Source organism: Rhinolophus hipposideros (assembly GCF_964194185.1).
Source record: "Rhinolophus hipposideros genome assembly, chromosome: 20".
Taxonomy (NCBI): domain Eukaryota; kingdom Metazoa; phylum Chordata; class Mammalia; order Chiroptera; family Rhinolophidae; genus Rhinolophus; species Rhinolophus hipposideros.
This window is the reverse complement of record NC_138066.1, coordinates 53,207,474-53,225,884: the sequence shown is the minus strand read 5'-3', so window position 1 is coordinate 53,225,884 and position 18,411 is coordinate 53,207,474. Positions and strand designations below refer to the sequence as shown.

The following is an 18,411-nucleotide window of genomic DNA, read 5'->3' as shown; positions in this document are numbered from 1 at the left end:
TGCCTACGTTGGCTAGTCTCAGATAATGGAAGGTTTTTCTTTTCTAGTGCTGCTATTTTTTATTTCTTCTTCTATTATTTCTCCTTCTGGAATCTCCAATATGATGTTAGTAATAGCTGACTTTCTTCCTGATCTTGGGAAAAATTTTCATCATTTCCCTTTTAAGTTTAATGTTTGCTGGCTTTTTTTTTTTTTTTGATAGGAAGTTTCTTCTTATTCCTATTGTAATACAGATCTGTACTTTTTGTCACGATTCTGTCAGTTTTTGCTCAATGTATTTTGAGTCTTTGTTGTCAGATATATACATCGTAGTTTATCCTGGCAACTTTCTTTCTCTGAAGGGCACTCCATCTGATACCAGTTAGGTCTCTGAGCAAACGTTCTTTCTTTAGTGTGTGCATTCTGTGTCTTCATCATCCTACCTCCGTCATGTTATTTGAAGTGAATTTATTGAAGGCAGCATACAGCCAGGTCAGTTTTCTCCATCCATTTGGCTAATATTTTCTAATCGATACATGTATGCCCTTTACAGTTGGAGCACTTATTGCCGTTAGGATCAAGCTTGCCATTTAATGTTTGTCTTCAGTTCCTCAGCTTTCTCTTTTCTGCTACCTGTGGGTTACTTGAACGTTGCTGAGTGTCCTGTTTTATCTACACTTTTTGAGTGTATTTCTTTGGGTAGCTGTTCTGATAGTTGCTCCAGAGATTACAGTGTACTTACGTGTCACAGTCAACTGTGTCAGCACTCTGCCATCTCAGGTGGAACACAGAAGCCTCACCACCAGTCAGGCCCCTCCGTCCCCTTTGTTGTCACAGAGGCCATCTCCCCATGCACCAAGAATCACATTACACAGGATTCTCATTTGCGCCTTTTAACTGTCAAACGGCATTTTAAAAACTCGAGAGGAGAGACTTCGCCTGCCACAGGTGCCGGGATGTTTGCCTTTCCGTGACTTATCCGTATTCCTGGCGTCCTGTTTTGTTCCGCTATCAGTGCCCTTCCGCCTGAAGTACTTCCTTCGGCAGTCCTTGGACAGCAGGTGGACTTCAGTTTTCCTTTTTCTGCAATGTCTCAGTTTCCCCTTCATCCCTGAAGAACGTGCTCCCTGGGATAACGTGAGGCGTTGACAGTTGTTTGCTTCTAGCACGAAATCCATCGTGTCACTTCCTTCCAGGGAGAAGTCAGGTGAGCGTTTCTGAAGAGAATGCCATCACCACTTGAATCAGTTCCCTGTAGGTCCTGCTTCCGAGAGTCCGTGTTTAGTCTCAGAAATTTGTGATGTGTCTGGGCATAAATGTCTTTGACTTATCCTGTTTGGCATTGAATCTGAAGGTTTATGTAATTTACCGAATTTGAGTCTTCAACCATTATTTTCTCAAGTATTTTTTCATACTCTTTTTTTCTTTCTGGGACTTTGTCCAATGACTAAAAAAAGGTAAAATTTGTTGTTATTCTCCCACAGGTCCCTGAGGCTCTGTTGTTATTTTTCCATCTGTTTTCCCTATTGTTCCGATTGGATAATTTCTATTATCCATCTTCAGGGTCACCAGTTCTTTCTTCTGTCATCTCCATTCCGATATTGAGTCCATCCAATGAGGTTTTTATTTCAATTTCAGTTCTAAATTTCCATTTTGTTTTTCTTTATATGTTTTACTCCTTTGCTGAGACTCATTTTTCCATTTATTTTAAGAGTGTAGCAGATTGCTTGTTGGAGTTGCGTTGAAATCCTTATCCTGTGTCATCTTGTTGGTACCTTTTACCATTCAAGCTGAGATTTTCCTGGTTGTTAGTGTGATGGATAATGTTGGATTCTATTATTGGATGTTTTGAGTGTCGTGTTCTAAAGTCTGGTTCTTACCCAATCTCTTTTAGTCCTATCTGTACTTGGTCAGGCAGCCCACCTTTGCCCACGCTCTTGGTCTGGGCTCAAACGTGCATTTACTCTTCAGGGCATTGGTGATGCCCGTCCTTTCGGCCTAGCACCAGAGGCTGTGTGAGGCCTGGGTGGTATTGTGTCACAGAGCCTGGCTCTCGAAGCTTGGGCTGTACGGATGCTACTAGACTGCACACAGGCTCCTCAGGGACGCTGCACACGACTTAGAATCACTTTCTGTGCCTCCTCTTCCCCCACCCCGCACACCTCCCTCCCCACATACTCTCACTGGGAGGGCTGCTGTCGTTTGAAAAGTGCAGGGTGAGGTCCATGTCTCCCGGTTGCCGTGTGCTCAGGGAGCATGGAGTCAGAGGCTCTCTGCCTGTGGCCTCCCTTTGCCTGGGCTCCTTGGCCCAGTCTGAGCTCATGGGTGTTTCTGAGTGTGGCTGCTCTAGCACCGAAGCTGGGAGATACAGGAAGAAAGGAAGGACCAGAAGCACCGCATCACATTAGAAAGCTGCAGAGCCGTGGGCCTGCTTCCCCTTGCCGTCCAGTGTGTATGCCCCGACCTCAGTCCCTTGACAGAGGGTATCGGTGTACATGCCCACCTCTTCCAGAGCACGAAGCTCACACTGGTTCCCAGTGTTAACCAGCCTTGTGTTTCGGGGATAAACTCGACATGCAATATGTTGTCTCACTAGCATCTTGTTGGGAATTATTCCATTTGTGCCGATGAGTAGGACTGGACTGTAACCTCCCTTCCTCGTGATACTCATGTCAGTTACTCTGGCCTCATAAATTTGTTGAAAGGTGTTCCCTGTTTCTGTTTTCCTTTTTTTTTAGATTTTATTGGGGAAGGAGAACAGGACTTTATTGGGGAACAGTGTGTAGTTCCAGGCCTTTTTTCCAAGTCAAGTTGTTGTCCTTTTAGTCTTAGTTGTGGAGGGTGCCATTCAGCTTCAAATTGTTGTCCTTCAGTCTTAGTTGTGGAGGGTGCAGCTCAGCTCCAGGTCCAGTTGCTGTTTTCTAGTTGCAGGGGGCACAGCCCACCATCCCTTGTGGGAGTTGAACTGGCAACCTTGTGGTTGAGAGGATGCGCTCCAACCAACTGAGCCATCCGGGAGCTCAGCAGCAGCTCAACTTAAGGTGCCGTGTTCAGTGTTAGTTGCAGGGGGCGGAGCCCACCATCCTTTGAGGGACTCGAGGAGTTGAACCAGCAACCTTGTGATTGAGAGCCCACTGGCCCATGTGGGAATTGAACCAGCAGCCTTCAGAGTTAGGAGCACGGAGCTCCAACCGCCTGAGCCACCGAGCTGGCCCCTTGGGTGTCATTTTTTATGTTATATTTTACTAGAGTATTCTCCATTTAATCTAAATTGTTAAAGTTTTGGCATAGAGCTGCTTACAGTCTCCTATGAGTTTTAAAGCCTCTGGGATCTAAAGAGATGGCCTTTTCAGTCACCACCCTGTTTCTATTCCCATCTTTCTTGCCTGGTCTCACCAGGGTTTTATTATTTTAAAAACCTTTTCAAAGAACTAACTGTTGATTTCGTTGATCCTTGGTTATACTTTCATTTTCTGTTTCCTCAATATCTAACATTAGCTTTATTCATTCCTTTCTTCTACTTTATTTGTTGGTTCTTTTTCTCATATTTTGAAATGGATATTCAGCTCAGGGATTTTTCAGCCTTCCTTTTCTAAAATAAGCTTCTATGGCTGTAAATATTCTTTTCTCTATTATTATTATTATTATTATTATTATTATTTTGGTTTGTTTTATGGCTGTAAATATTTCTGAGAGGACAGCTATGGATGCATTTCTTAGGTTTTGATAAGCACTATTTTTATTATAATTCAGTTCAAAATAACTTCTAATGTCCATTGTGATTTTTTTCTTTGTGGGTTGTGTGACATTTCTCTTATTCCCCAACAACTAGGAGACTGGTGCCGTCTGACCTCCACCAGACACCGGGTGGTGAGGTTGGACTTTTCCTGTAAAAATCCCTGCTTTCTTGGCAAAGGGTTGTACTTTACGTTCAGCACATCTCAGTCTGCGTGGGAACCCGGCACTGCGTGGGGACCGTTTGCACTCATCTCCACATCGAGGGGGACCAGCACTGACAATGGCTGTCCTGTCATGGCCTTAGGGGACCTGAGCCTGACAGAACCACTCTCTCTACAGGAGGAACTGTGTCCGCTGCTGGCGCGTCCACAGGATTAGCGCTCCGGAGGCTGGGAGACAGAGCACAGCTCTTAAACTTCCTGGTAGCCCGGCTCAGGCAGAAGGTACGGCCGCCCCCCCAACCCCCGACACTCAGGCCCTGCACGTGTCAGACTGGGCAGTGCTCCTGGAGTGGGCAGCATGCGGGCTCTGGAGCCAGCTGCTGGATGCCAGCCCTGTTGTGACCTCAGACATGTCGCTGGAACTCTCTGTACCTGTTTCCCTCCAACAGATGGGTTATTGTCAGGAGCGGCTGGTTTGTCTTGTGTGCCTTCCCAGGAGGCACACAGGAAGTGCCTGGGAGACAAGAAGATAGTCCGGCGATGGGTGGCACCGGCGGGCGAGTGAAGAGCCTGTTCTCTGCCGCCATGCTGCCTGCTGCCCAGGCAGGACTCTTCAGTGGTGTCCCGTCTGGGTGTGAGGTTGGCAGGAGCATGCAGCAGCAGTGGCGAGTCCTCTGAGCCCTGCCCTGCCAGGGCGGTCACAGTCACGGCGTCCTGTGCAGACTGGACAGATGTGCACAGTCCCCCCTGTTCCACCATACTGGGGTCACAGCTGTTCTTTATTGTTGCACATTTACAAAATCTCCTTTTTTATTGTGGTAATACGTACATAGCAAAAGTTTACCATTTCCAAGTGGGCCTGCCGTTCAGTGACAGGAGGTACAGTCATGGTATTGTGTAACTGTCACCGCTGTCTATTCCCAGAAGTTTTTCATCGTGCAAGCAGAATCTGTCCCCATGAAACATGGAGCCCATCCCCTCCCCAGCCCTTGAGCCTCTGCTCCTCCTGTCTCTGAGCGTAGCTGCTCGGAGCCTCGTGTAGCTGGAGTCACGCAGGGTGACTTGTGAGTGGCCCATCTCACTTTTCATAACGCTCATCCATCGTAGCATAGCTCATCCTTTTAGTGACTGGGCAGGCCCAGTGAGCACCCCACACTTTGTCCCTTTACCTGACAAAGTGTCCACCTCCAGCTGCCCTGCATAAGGCTCTCAAGCCCGTTTTCAGTTCTTCAGGGTGTATGTAAGGGCAGGATTGCTGGGTTGTGAGGTCGCTCTCTGAGTGATATTTGAGGAGCCACCAAACTGTTTTCCACAGTGGCCGCACCATCTTACTTTTCCACCAGTGGTGCGTGAGGTTCTGATGTCCCCACTTCCTCACCGACGCTTGTTATTTTTGTTTGTTTGTTTGTTTGTTTATTATGTCCATCCTGGTGTTTGTGAAGTGTATCTCTGTGGTTTTGATTGACATTTTCCTGATGACAAATGACATTGAGCTTCTTTTCATGGGCTTGTTGGCCATGTGTATGTCTTCTTGGGAGAAATGTCTATTCAAGTCCTTTGCCCATTTGTTTTCTATTGTTGAGTTGTAAGAGTTCTTTAATATTCTGGATACAAGTGCCTGGACACACGATTTGCAAAAATTTTCTCCCAGTCTGTGGCATGTCTTTTCACTTCTTTGATAATGTCCTTCGAAGCACAAATGTTTTTAATTTTTAAAAATTTATTGGGGTGACAATTGTTAGTAAAATTACATGGATTTCAGGTGTACAATTCTGTATTACATCATCTATAAATCCCATTTTGTGTTCACCACCCAGAGTCAGTTCTCCTTCCATCACCATATATTTATGTTTTTAATTTTGATGAAGTCCAGCATACCTGTTTTTTCTTATTGCTGTGCATTTGGTGTCGTGCCATTCTGTTGCCTTTTGCACACCTGTTTCTCATGAGACAACATAAAGAGGCGATTTTACATGTCTTTTTAAGTTGAGAAATACATAATTACACCGTCCTTTAGACTCTGCATCTTCTATGAAATAGAACACCCCACTAGAAACACTATTCTGAGCTTTCCACCTGCTGCAGGGAGCAGGCGGTGCGCCAGAAATCTGGTGCTTTGTCTTGACTGAAAGTACATTTTTACTGTTGCGATGGACGTGAACGTGACCTCTCTCCTGTTTCTGTTAATAGGATCATAGATCTCTACACACATGGGGGTGGGGTCTTCACATTTACGATGCTTCTGGGCTGCTGTTTCCAGTCTCACCTCACAGGCTGGAGTTCACAGGCTTGCGCACACACTTACACACGCACACGCACACACTACAATCAGGATAAACATTTAAATAAGAGCTTCTCATTTTCTCTTGGAAATTACAGATGCTTTGATTATCCTGGGAAAAATGTCCCCCTGGATGTTCTTTTTGTTTCTTTGTTAATTAACGGAGTCTGTTTCCAGATGATCCCTTTTTAGTGTGTATGTGACGAATTCAGAGAATGCAGTATCCAATATGAATCATTACAGGATTCCCTGTGTTTGGTTGTCTGAGGATGAAACTACCCGCCTCTGTCTTCCTGCACATGGTCCCAGTGGTGCCACTTCCTGACGATGTCTTCCATGGTCCCCAGGTGCTGCAGGAACCCCTGGACAAGGGCACTGTCCGGTGTGAGCTTGCCCACGAGGTGGACCAGGTGTACCTAGAGGTGTTGGAGCTGCGGAAGCGGACGGCTGAGCTTGAGAAGCATCTCGGGACAGCCCCAGAGGCAGGTGGGGGGCCTCCCAGCCAGCAGCAGCCGCGAGCTCCAGACACCATGGCCCTCGGGAGAGAGGTGGGTGGCCTGTGCTGGACTCTGATCAGTTCTTGCCTCTGGCCGTCCAGGGTCTCACTGCAGAAGGTACCCTGTGGGTGCTGCCTGATGGCTGGTCTGTAGAGCCCCCGGCCCCTGAGGGGGCTTGCCCTCTTCCTTGGTGGGCTCTGTCCTCGGTGGACATGCTGCTGAGGGGCAGTCCCAGCCTTGGTCCTCAGGGTCTTTCCAACCCTCCATCCAGAAGTCGTTGACGGGAAACCCTCTCAGCAAGAGTCCCTTCTCTGCAAAGCCTCGAAACCAGGTGCTAACTTGGGGCTGTTCCTTTGAGGGGAACCTGTTCTTCCATGAGCTTCTCGGTGTTTGCTCCCCCTGTGCCCATGACAGCAGGACCACGGTGCGGGCGTCGTGGGGCTCCCTGTCTTGCTCAGACCCTCGGCACCCAGTCTCATCTAGCATGGGGGCTGGGTCGGAGCCGAGGTTCTGAGCCGTGGAGAGAGCTATGCGGCAGCATGTCGTCCCCCCACCCCACCTGACAGCTGGCCCCCTTCCCGCTTCCCGCTTCCCGCAGGCTGTGATGGCGGTGTTTGAAGAGCAGACTTCCCTTACGGGGTCCTCTGATGTGGCTCCTAGACTGCATCAGGGGTCTGTGGTGACCTGTGGTGACCTACTTGTTCAGCAGCACAGGAGTTAGAACAGTAACATGATGGCTGGTGGGCACTAGGAGTTCTCTCACAGGAATGGCCTTAGAAGTCGGAGGCCACACGCCGTCACATACAGCCAGTTTTGAGTGGTACTTAGGGACCCAAGCGGCATGGGCCTCCAAGAGCAGCTGCCGGGCTGTGAAAGGGCTGGGGGAGGACATGTTGTCCGAGGTGCTCTCTGGCACCGGGAACTCGAGGAGGGGCAAGATGTGCCTGGGGGGGTGTGCGGGGCGGGTGTGGAAGGGGCAGGCGGCGTGGGGGGCTGACCCCGGCACTCCCGGAAGAGGATGCCATCCCACAGCCTTCCAACCCGAGGGTGCACCCTGGCGTGGAGGGTCTGTCTGTGGCCACCCCATGTACACCCCTTGTTGCAGGCGCTGCCCGGTGCTCGGTCCCCGTCGGGGGCTGGCAGTTCTCTTGTTAGCAGCCCTTCCACTGGTGACTCACTGGCCCCCTTGCTCAGGGTGCAGGGAAGAAATCATGCAGATAAGCAGGATGTAAAATCAAGGTGCTTCACCCGCTGGCAGACAGGCTGGGAGCTGAAGTGGCTGGAGGCCCTTGCGGCCCTCCCCGGGCAGCTGGGGGACAAACTCCCTGGGCCTTAGTTCTGTACTGCGGTCAGGCTCTCGTGCTCCTTACGTGTGTAAGTGTCCTGTGACCTTGGGGAGGTTACTTTCTGGGTGAGAAATTTGAGGCCTAGGAAACCCAAGGGGCCCGTCCCTCTGCCCAGACCGGCCCACCCAGGCTTCCGCCCATAACTGCCAGCTGTGTGTCTGCAGGCACGAGGCTCCCACGGCTGGGAGACAGCTACCCGTGAGGAGAGGGGCTGGAGTACTGGGGCGGAGTTGCCAGTGTAGAGTTGTGGGTTATTTTAGAGACAGAGAGAGAAGCGTGCATGTGTCCCAGCTCTTGGCTTCTGAACTTCCCACTGCTGAGAGGAACCAGGATAGGTTGCTGCTTCCAGCATGGAGACACGACACAAGGTTGTAGGAACCTGCCTAAGGGCCCCCCCAAGGAATCCAGGCCAGTCAGCCCTGGAGGCAGGGTCACAATCCACTGAAGAAACAGGGCTCAGGAAGCCATGTTGATGCAAATTGAAGAAGAAAGATGTGGAGAGAGAAGCGCCCCCTTACAGCAGCCGTCAGCACATACCAGGGTGATGCAGCTGGAAAACTGGCACTGCAGGCTAAACTTAGGAGCAGGTCCTTATGCGGTATGTCCCACGAGTGACGTCTCAATTACAAGGGAAAACAGTAATTTTCTAGGGAGCAGCCTGCAGACACCCCTTAGCCGAGGGATCAGCTCCCGTTGCTGACACTGGGACAGACAGACGGTGTGGGCCTCTGGACCGTCCACACCGGGGACATAGCCTTACTCCCGACTGTACCCACGAGGAGACCTCAGACCCCAAACCGAAGTCATCAGGCCCAGGGTGCCAATTAGGGGGCGGAGGGGAAGCTGGACCCAGGACCCTGGACAGCGGAAAACACGCTCTAAAGGGTGTTGTGCACAGTTGGTGGGTGGTGCTCTGGGTCATCGTGTCGGGTCTATGTTAAATTTCCAGGGTTGATGACTGGTAATTAAGACAATGTCCCTGTTTTTAGGAAGTACAGACTGAAGTACTTGGGCATAAAGGGGCAGTGTCTTCAACTCACCGTCCAGCGGCTCAGGGGCAGGTACTGATGGGCCGCTGGCCACCACTTGCACCTGGCCAGGGTGTGTGGGGCCCCCGGTGCCTTCCTGCAGCTTCTCTGTAAGGTTGAAACTCCACCAAGTGGAAGCCAGCGCCCTCCTTCTCCAGCCAAGAAGGGGTCCTCGGTACAGTGGGAACCCCCCTCGGCTAGGTGCCCAGGGGTTCACATTTGCACATTTCCCTTGTCGGTAGCGCCCCAGCCCGAGAGAACTGAGGGCCACCCCTCCGCCTACCAGCCACCCAGTCCTGAAAACCAGAACCAGGCTGGGCTGCCTCAGGAGCACACGGCCAGGGCGCGCTGGGTCCACTGGGGGGCAGTGTTTGCTCTCCGTCCTCCCGGGGGCTCCATGGGGAAGCGCGGCAGTGCTGGGGAACTATGGTGTAGCCTGACAGCGCCGTCTGCGCCCACGTTTGGGGCTCGCGCTGGTCCTGGCTTAGGCCTCCAGGACTTCTCTGTGGAGCCCATCAGTCGCTACCCTTGGGAACAGGGTGGTCATGGAGACACCTCTCCCTCTATTGCTCCGGTCGTCACCTGGACCAGAGGGCTGGAAGCACGCAGCCATTCAGCGGTCTCAGCTGGGCCTCAGGTTCTCGTGAGTGTCGCGCCTTTGTTGTGGGGAGGGTTAGCAAAGTAAAACCACCTGAGCCCACGGTCGTGGGGTCCCTGGCTGCAGCCCCCCACCCACCGTGTGCAGCCACTGTGATGAGAACGTGGCCCGTTCAAGATCACAGGCCCGGGGCAGCGTCACCTGTGCTGGTGCTGGGCCGTCTTGGGGGACGGAGCTCTGCTTTTGAAGAGTGAGTTTTCTCGGAAATCTCTTAAGCATTCTGAGGTTTGTAAATTCTGTTTTCAGGATTGTTCTTTCCTCACTTAAGAGAACACGAGCGAGTGTACAGTGTGTTCCTGCAGAGGACCAGGCTGGTCAAGCCCACACCCCAGTCATCTGCTGCCCTGGGACACGCCTGGAAGGCTGTGACACTTTCATGGTGGCATGGTTTAGCCCGTTGAGGGTGTATGGGGCCCCCATGCATGAGCCCAGCTCCAGCCCCCATTCCTCCAGGCCTGTCCCAGCGCCTCAACAGGCCCGGGGGCCCCACTCGTGTCCTGCGTCCCTGAGAGACGAGCAGGTGGAAGCCCCACTCACTGGGAAGACGGGTCGCCGGCTGAGTGCATGAGGCTGCAGGGCTGCAGGACCAAGTGACTCTCCCTTACGCGGTCCCACCTCCACAGCCCCTTCATGCCACAGCAGCCTGTGTGGGCAGTCAGTGCGCCTCAGGCCCCGGGAGAGCACGGCGCGTGCCAGCCTGGAGAGGCGCATCGGGAAGGGGCAGGGACAGGGAGTGTGGGCTGCCCAGCACTCGGGGCCAGTTTCTTGTGCGGGCGCCAGGTCAGGGCACACTGGCTTTTCACAGGGTCAGGAGTGTCATGCCTAAGTCGGCCACCTGCTCTCTCAGGGCGTCGGACACCACTGGCCCCTCGTGGGCCCCTGACTGAAGAGACAGCCCCCCATTCTTCTTTCCCTTTCTGTTATTCTCCACGCCCCACCTCACTCCAAACATGCCTCCAAATGTGATGGCATGTCGGCATAGGAGCCATGTGGTGGGCACAGGCCAGGATGTCCGGGACAGCGGTGGGGTCGGGACTGGGGGATGGGGTGCTCAGAACTCGAGTGCTGGCCCAGAAGCCCCAGGTGCTGCTGCCTCCCCCCTTGGCCTCTGCTTTTTCCCTGCACTGTCGTCAGGATGATGGGGAACAGGGGCTGGCCTGCAGGTGGCTGGGAAAGAGTCCACACAGATGGCAGGTGGAGAAAGTGCCCAGACAGAGCCGGGAGGATAGGGACAGAGGAGTGGGCTGTGGGGCTGGGGGAGGGGCTCCAGCTGCTGGGTGCGGGGCGGGAAGGAAGGCTGGGAGGGAGGCTGCCCACCAGGCTTCTCCCACCCCTTTCGTGCCAGGGGCTCCAGCCTCACGGGTCCTGGGGGCACTGCCAGCTGGCTCCTCCTGTCCTCACTGGAAAGACACAAAGGCACACTGGGGGGTGAGGAGAAGGACCCAGGATGTGACTGGGAGATTCAGGGGCCTCATTCATGCCACTTGTCAAAGGCATCGGGCGCATGGCCGTTGTTCACCTCTGCTAATGCCTGCAGACAGTGGTCCCTTTGGAATGGCATCTGTCACCCCGGGATGCCAGTTTTGAGATGAGCATTGCACCCCCACTGCCAGATAGAGGGGCTCATCTCATCGGCGGGTTTGGTTCACAGGGCCCGGCAGACGTAGGCCTGGCGGTGCAGCCTTCACCGGCCCTGCCCGTGCAGCGACTCCAGAGGAAACTGAAGGAGGCAGCCCGCAAAATCCTGCACCTGCGCCTGGAGAAGGAGCAGCTGGTGGAGCTGGGGAACCGGCTACGCGCTGAGCTAGGCCGGCCTGTAGGTGAGCCAGCAAGGGTACCGGCCAGGGACGCCATGCCCTGGGGAATGGAGGGAACCACTGCCAAGGGGCAGGGTGAGGAAAGCGGGAGAGAGAACAGAGGCACCCTGTGGAGGGAAGCAGGGTTAGGAGTCGGCGCGGTGTGGCCTAGTCTGGGGCGGGAGTTCGTGAACCTGCTGGCTGGCAGCACTGGTGAGAAAACCCGCAGGTGAGGACGTGGCCGGTGGCCCATGTGCACCATGAGCAGCAAAGGCTGCCGTGCTCCCTGGCTGGCTATGGCTGCCCGCATCTCCACTGCGACCTAGGCTGGGGCTGTCGGCCGCAATGCCCAGGCTGCCTGCCTCCGAGGAGCTGGTTCCGAGGAAGGCGGCGACACTCTTCAAAACAGATGCACATACTTTTCCCTTTTGTGGCCATTGCTGAAGCACCAGTGGCCAAAAGGCCTTTCTGTGTCTTTGTGGCTCCTGACTGGAGCCGATACCGTAAAAATCATTTCAGTGCACCTCCCCACACCCTCAGGAAGGCTGTGTGTCCTCTGCCAAAGAGCTGACAGAAGCACTGTGTCAGAAGCACTTCAGTTGGGCGTCTGAGTGGGTGACGGGGTCCGGGTGGCGGAGAGCAGCACACGCACCGTTTTTGCCCTTTCTCAGTAACAAGGAAGCCAAAAGTAGGTGAACCTGTGGTCAGCAGTTAATGGTTTGTTATTTTACTGTATTTGGAAATGATCTAGGCATTTAGTGAGTTCCCTTCGTTTCCTTTAACTTAGTAAAACTCTAAGGTTGTATGTTACCAAAGAGACTTAGGGAACTATTTAAGTAGACACTGGAAACAGTAACTGGAAAAAAGCTCACCAACACTCATCTTATTTGCATATATTTAATTCATTTGTTTTTCATAATCATACTTAGATACTCATCAAAACTTTGAGACATTAGACAAAGGCAGCTATCACCCAAGCTACTCTTCTGGATGACAGATTTTGTAACAGTGGTAATGTGAACTTATTTGATTAATAACCGAGGTAGAATAAAAGTTGTATGTCTGCATGATAGATGATTCTGATAACTCTGAAAACATGCCTATTTTAGTTAAACCAATAAACTTTCGCTTTTATTTACCAAAGATTATTTTATATCTTGCTAACTTGAAAAAAACATTTGGGTTAATTTCTGTCTTTGTTGAGAATTTTTATATAAGTGCTTGTTTAAACCAATTAAATAGAGCTCTTTACAGATTACTGTTAGCAGTGCCATCGGGGGTAGAAAGATGTCACACATGTACCACATATGTACACAGACTCACACACAGATGCAAACAGCTCTCATTTTTTAAATTAGTCACTAGATGGGTAATAGTGGCACAAAACTCACTAGGTTATAAGAGAAGAGTTGGATCCAATTTTTGGTGGTAGTTGGAATAAGTTAAATTCGCCTGCTCAAAGCTCTTTTTACCAATATTTGTGGATAAGATTTTTAAGATTTCTCATTTCCCACTTTCCAAATATTTCCTTCTTTGCCTTCCCTTTTTTCCCTTTAATGAGAAATGTATCAGGTAGGACTTTGAATTGCTTCCAGAGTTGCAAGTCTGGTTTTGCAAAGATTTGCAAGACAAAGACTGCTGTTCTCAGTCCCCACAGAACTGGATTATAGCTGGAGCATCAAGGCTGACCCACCCACCCACTCCACTCCACTGCTGTGTGTGTCAGGGAGGTTTCCCACCCAGAGGGAGTCGGGAGTTCTGTCCTGACACACAGCATGCTCGTACGATGGCCTCTGATGGCTCCTTTCTGAGCGCACTGGAGGAGGGTGTTCTGGGGGCCGTGCGGCCCTCTGATAACCACAAGACAGTTATGGCGGGAGGGACAGACAAACAGCCCCTAGGAGCGGGGTTGGGAATGGCCATTAATCTTTCCAATTGCTCTGGAAATTTGGTGGGATCTTCTGAAGTGGAGGGTAGCGAAGGGTTTTGTAATTTACTCCTTCCAGGGGACAGGAGTTCTTCATGGTGGGGGGTCCAGGATACCCTGCGGAGGACAGCAGGTGCTTAGGGCTGTGGCTGCCCAGCTTGGGGAGTAGGAGTTGTTGGAGGGATAGCAAAGCGACCCTTAGTGCCGTCTCGGGGGCTGCTGCTAAATTTATTTCCTGGCCTTCACAATTTTTCCAAACAGGTAGATAGAGTGGACTTGTTTGGGGCCCTTTAATATTGGGGGGACCATACGGTGTTTCTTTGGCCCGCCCAACTTTAGGTAGTGCTGTACTCCACACTTTGTTCTAGTGCATTAGTGACTATTTCTTAATAACTATTTTAAACTTTTCACCTTGTTTGGATGAGTCCTATGACTCTCCTTTCAGCATCTTCCCATCTTCATGTTGATTAACTGCCATTTTTCCAGTTGCGTTTAGTTCAAGGGCAAAGGCCTAAGAGAAATTCCTACCAGGCTCTGAACATCAGCTCTGTATGTTCACTCAGACCAGTGGTCTCCCATCTTATTTTATTTTATTTTTAAAAATAGCAGTAAATATGGGCTGGCCCGGTGGCTCAGGTGTTTGGAGCGCCGTGCTCCCAACGCCGAGGTTGCTGGTTCGATTCCCACAGAGGTCAGTGAGCTGCGCCCCCTACAGCTAAGATTGTGAACAACGGCTCTCCCTGGAGCTGGGCTGCGGTGAGCTGCCGTGTGCTGCCAGGGGTTACCGTGTGCTGCCAGGAGCGGCTGGTGGCCAGTGTGAGTGGCCAGTAGCCAGTATAAGTGGCCGTGCGCTGCTGTGTGGTGCCGTGAGTGGCCAACTGATGACCGGCAACCAACTGCCTCAGGCGGGGGGAGCACAAGGCTCCTAATACCAGCATGGGCCAGGGAGCTGTGTCCTACACAACTAGACTGAGAAACAACGGCTTAAACTGGAAGGGGTGGGAGGTAGAAGAAAGGGGGGGGGGAATAAATAACAGTAAATACATTGAAATCCATTAATCTTAGGTTGTTCACTGACAGAAATGTTTGAGGATCCTCCCTGGGTTTCAGCAATTCTCCAATGACGGCCCTTAGCTGGGCGTTTGACCCGACCGAGGAGGTGTGTGGCCTCAGGTGGCCTGGTGGGCCGTCTCCCCAGAGGAAGGGCCGCTCAGCTGAGAGGAGGGGCAGTCTTCTGCGTTAGGTACTGTGACGGCTTTACTTTTTTGCTGGCGTTGGACCACAAGTCTTGGAAGCGGCTGTCCTGGCGTCCCGCCGCCTACTGAGGGCACTTGGCGCCCATGGAAGCAGGTGTCCTCTTCCTCCAGCTGTTGGTCTGGAAGCCCTTGCTTTTCAGGGCACTTTTTAAATAGATTGCGTCGTTCCTCACAGTGGCCATTATAGGTCTAGGTTGTGAGTTCCTTGAGAGTGGGCAGCTGTTTGGTGGGACGCCAGCTACCAACAGAGTTTAACTCACATTTCCTGTCCAGCCATATCCACAACTGGGGTGCAAAACCCACATTTTTGTCCGGCTGTGTTTTGGGGGCCCCAACTAGACGGTTACCAAGCCATGTTTGCACACCAGACTCCCAGTTTTTTAGGATGGGAACTCTCTAAATTTTTTTTCCATTTAGAAGTTTTTCCAATTTAAAGGCTCCATCATCTCGCCATTGACGAGTAGTATCATCTCGATAGTGATTCCAACCAATATGGCTTCACCATGGACACAAATGTATCCCCAAAGAGGGTACAAAATAAGGCAGCCCTCACAAGATCCTGAATGTTCACGCCCCAGAGACAGTCGGAGACAGCACAGACCTTCGTCATACAGGCGGTCAGGATGGTGGGGTGCATACGGTGTCTCTCGTCTCCCTCATACTGTGAGCTGTTCCAGCCACAAACCCACTCATTTGTGGGCGTGGGCCGGCATGACTGCACTGGAATCTCTCCAGCACTAATGGGTGATGAAGGTTGAGACGACAAAAGCCCCTAAGGGCAGAGACCCCACTGACACACTCCCTGGGGAGCTGGCAGGGCAGGACAGAGAGAGTGCTGCTCTTGACTTCATGTTGGGAACCCCAGTCTACTCGAATGGCCACCAGATGTGCACCCCTGTAAGTGCACCTTCTGGATGGTGGAGGCCAGAGAGGATATTCTCACTGGTCACCAAGCTGAGCTCTCAGGACACAGAGTGAGACAAATGGCATAATAAGCAGAGACAAGCAGTGACCATCTCTGGGAAAAGACCTGCAAACCCAGAGTATCCTTCAAGTTGGGAGAGTATCCACCAAGCTGACCAGTGTCGCTAGCCCAAGAAACTTTCACAAGCACTTCCTGCTAACCAAAACTTAGAGAAAAAGATGAAGAGTCTCACCGACCCTGAAGACAGAGATCGGGGAGGCTGACAGGGCAGGGACTCCTGCCTTGTGCCGCCTGTTGTCACAGGCTCAGGGTCTCGGCCCTGCCAGGGTCCTGCATCAGCTATAGGGATGGGAGGTTCTTCTGGGTGGCTTAAGGATTAAATTGACACAAGAAGAATTAACAGGAGGAAAAAAACAATTTAATTTGTACCTACAGAGGTATCACAGAAGCGGAACCTAAAGAAATGACCAAAGCAGGCAACTTTTATACTTTGTAGATAAAGAAACCATATATTTGTGAGGGATTGACAAGACAAAGAAATTTAGGCTTGGGTGCTTAATTAGTGAGAAATGCACACAGCCTGGGCCCAGTCCCGTCTGTCATGCGAGAATTTTGATTTCCTGCTCTCAGGGAGACAGAAGTGGTCAGAAGATCCTTTGTGCACCAGCTGTTTCTTAAGTACCTTTAATTCAAAATGTGCAAAGTGGCATTGTGGACAAAAAGGGTGTCCTAGGGAAAGGAACCTCGCCCGCGATCTGACCACAGATTCCTCCCTGGGCGGGCAAGTGGGGGAGTCCCACCCCAGGCTGTAAGTTCTTCAGCAAAAGGTTCGTCCAGCAGCCCTGACCATTGTCTGTGCATGTAGGTTACAGGCCTCTGAAAGAAGCCATAACCACCCTCCAGAGAGCAAGAGTCTGCCCTGTAATCCGATCCCCGTCTGCTTTCTGCTACCCTCAGTCATCTTCCTTCCTTCCCTCCTTAATCTCAAATGAGTAAGAGAAACTGCAAAGCTGTCACTCTACAGAACCTTTGAAATCTTGCTTCCCAGCAACTGGCATCAGTTTGGGCATAAATACACTCACAAAAATTCTCTGCAGGTTTGGACGTTTTTTACATCAGCAGCATATTTTGGGGTGGCCTGCCCTGAGCCCCGTACCACACTCATCCCCACCCAATAGAGGAGCCTCTCCCCACTGGGTGCCAGGTACTTCCTACCCCTGCAGCTCCTGCACGCGAGGCCCCCAATCTGGCTAAATTCGAAGCCCCTCTCACCAGGCCTGCTCCCTGGCTGCTGAGCAGTCACAGAAAGGTCATTCCCTGCTAAATTTACAGCCTTCTCTGAAGGTTAGTGAGCCCTCAGCCATAGAGCTTTCTGTACTTTGTGCCTTTGTTAATGGCGGACTTTGAACTCTTTTCATTTTCTTCTGTGGTGATTTGTCTGGGTGGGTTTCCTGCCTCTTCCTGGATCAGTTTGGTCATTTACTTTATGCTAGAAAGCTCTGCGTCGTCTCTCTCATGGAGTCCACGTGGGAGCCTGTGAGCTCACTCTCCGGTTGCTGGGGGGCCTCCCCTTCATTTTCTCAGACTTCGGAGTGTGGGGGGATGTGGGGATGTGTGGTCATCTGGACTTGCCCTCCCCCACTGGTGAGAAAGTCCCGCCTAAATAAGGTTAGAAACTTGAAAACCACCCGGACATGGGAATGTGAAAGGGCTACAGATTTGATGTCATTACATTTTAAAACATCTCCAAGGAAGAGGCACATAAACAAAGACAGTTACAGCACGGGGATGTTCGCCAAGCGTTTGACACACACTTGTAAAAGGACCGGTGCCTGAAATGGGTGTCTGCAGACCTGTGGGGATGGCAGGTCCCAGGAGGAATCCACTCAGCTGATGAGGGTGCGGTGACACCAGCCTGACCAGGTTAAGCCAGCATCGAGTTCAAATCTCGGACAAAAGACTCCGGGCCTGGTGGTGAGAACACGGACACCCAGGAACCTTCACTGGTGAAGTCTTTTTTTGGACGGCTATTGGGCTACGTCTGTCTGACCTTTAACTGTTCACACCGTTCGAATCAGCAATCCTCCCAGAAATCTATGATCTTGGCAGCATTGTTGTTACAGTAACAAAATGACTGGGAACATCTCACTGTCTGCCCGGAGCCTTGGAGTCCAGACCTGGGAACGCGCTCTGCCATAAGAAGCTGGAGGGAGCTGTTTGCACGCTTCTCAAACTCCGTGTGATGGGGTCTGGTTTCGCCATTTGATTCCAGCCGTGTGGATGATGCTTCTGTCAGACACGATCAGACGGCAGCTCTAGGTTCCTCAGAAGCTCTCACTTTCTGTATCATTTCATCATAGCCCAGCCTGGCCTGCTGACTACTCTGCGTAATTCAGCCTGGATGTGTTCTGTGCAAGACGCAGCTTGCAGAAAAGCATATTTGAATCAACAGACATATCGAGGAGGGTGTGTGTCCATGTGTGTGACTGTGAGTAGCTGAGTTTGCACGTGTGTGACTCTGCATGTGTGTATGCGTGCTTGTGCATGTGTGAGTGTGGCTGCGTGTGTGACTGCATGTGAAAGTATACACACGTTTTTGAGTAGCTGGATGTGTGCATGTGTGTTCACGTGTGTAAGTGGCTGCATGCACACACACACGGAAGGCTGGAAGGAAACATCAATTTCTGGCGGTTCGGGAGAGGACTAGTGGGAAGAAAAGGTGTGGGTTTGCTGAGATTCGCTGTGCTCGTGAACACACCCACCCACTCCATGTGCTTCCTTTCGGGAGCCACCGTCCCAGAGCCACACTGGCAGTAGGA

At 51.6% G+C, this 18,411-nt stretch overlaps 1 protein-coding gene across 4 annotated transcripts in view; it reads left to right on the top strand.

The window, feature by feature from the left end:
* CCDC57 (coiled-coil domain containing 57) overlaps positions 1-18,411 on the top strand; it is an 83,528-nt gene that overhangs the window by 29,627 nt on the left and 35,490 nt on the right. For all 4 annotated transcript variants that reach the window (XM_081030034.1, XM_081030035.1, XM_081030036.1 and 1 more), the window contains 3 exons: positions 4,057-4,160; positions 6,507-6,707; positions 11,340-11,508. In XM_081030034.1, coding sequence (XP_080886160.1) covers positions 4,057-4,160; positions 6,507-6,707; positions 11,340-11,508 — 474 coding nt within the window. The remainder of the gene's footprint in view (positions 1-4,056; positions 4,161-6,506; positions 6,708-11,339; positions 11,509-18,411) is intronic.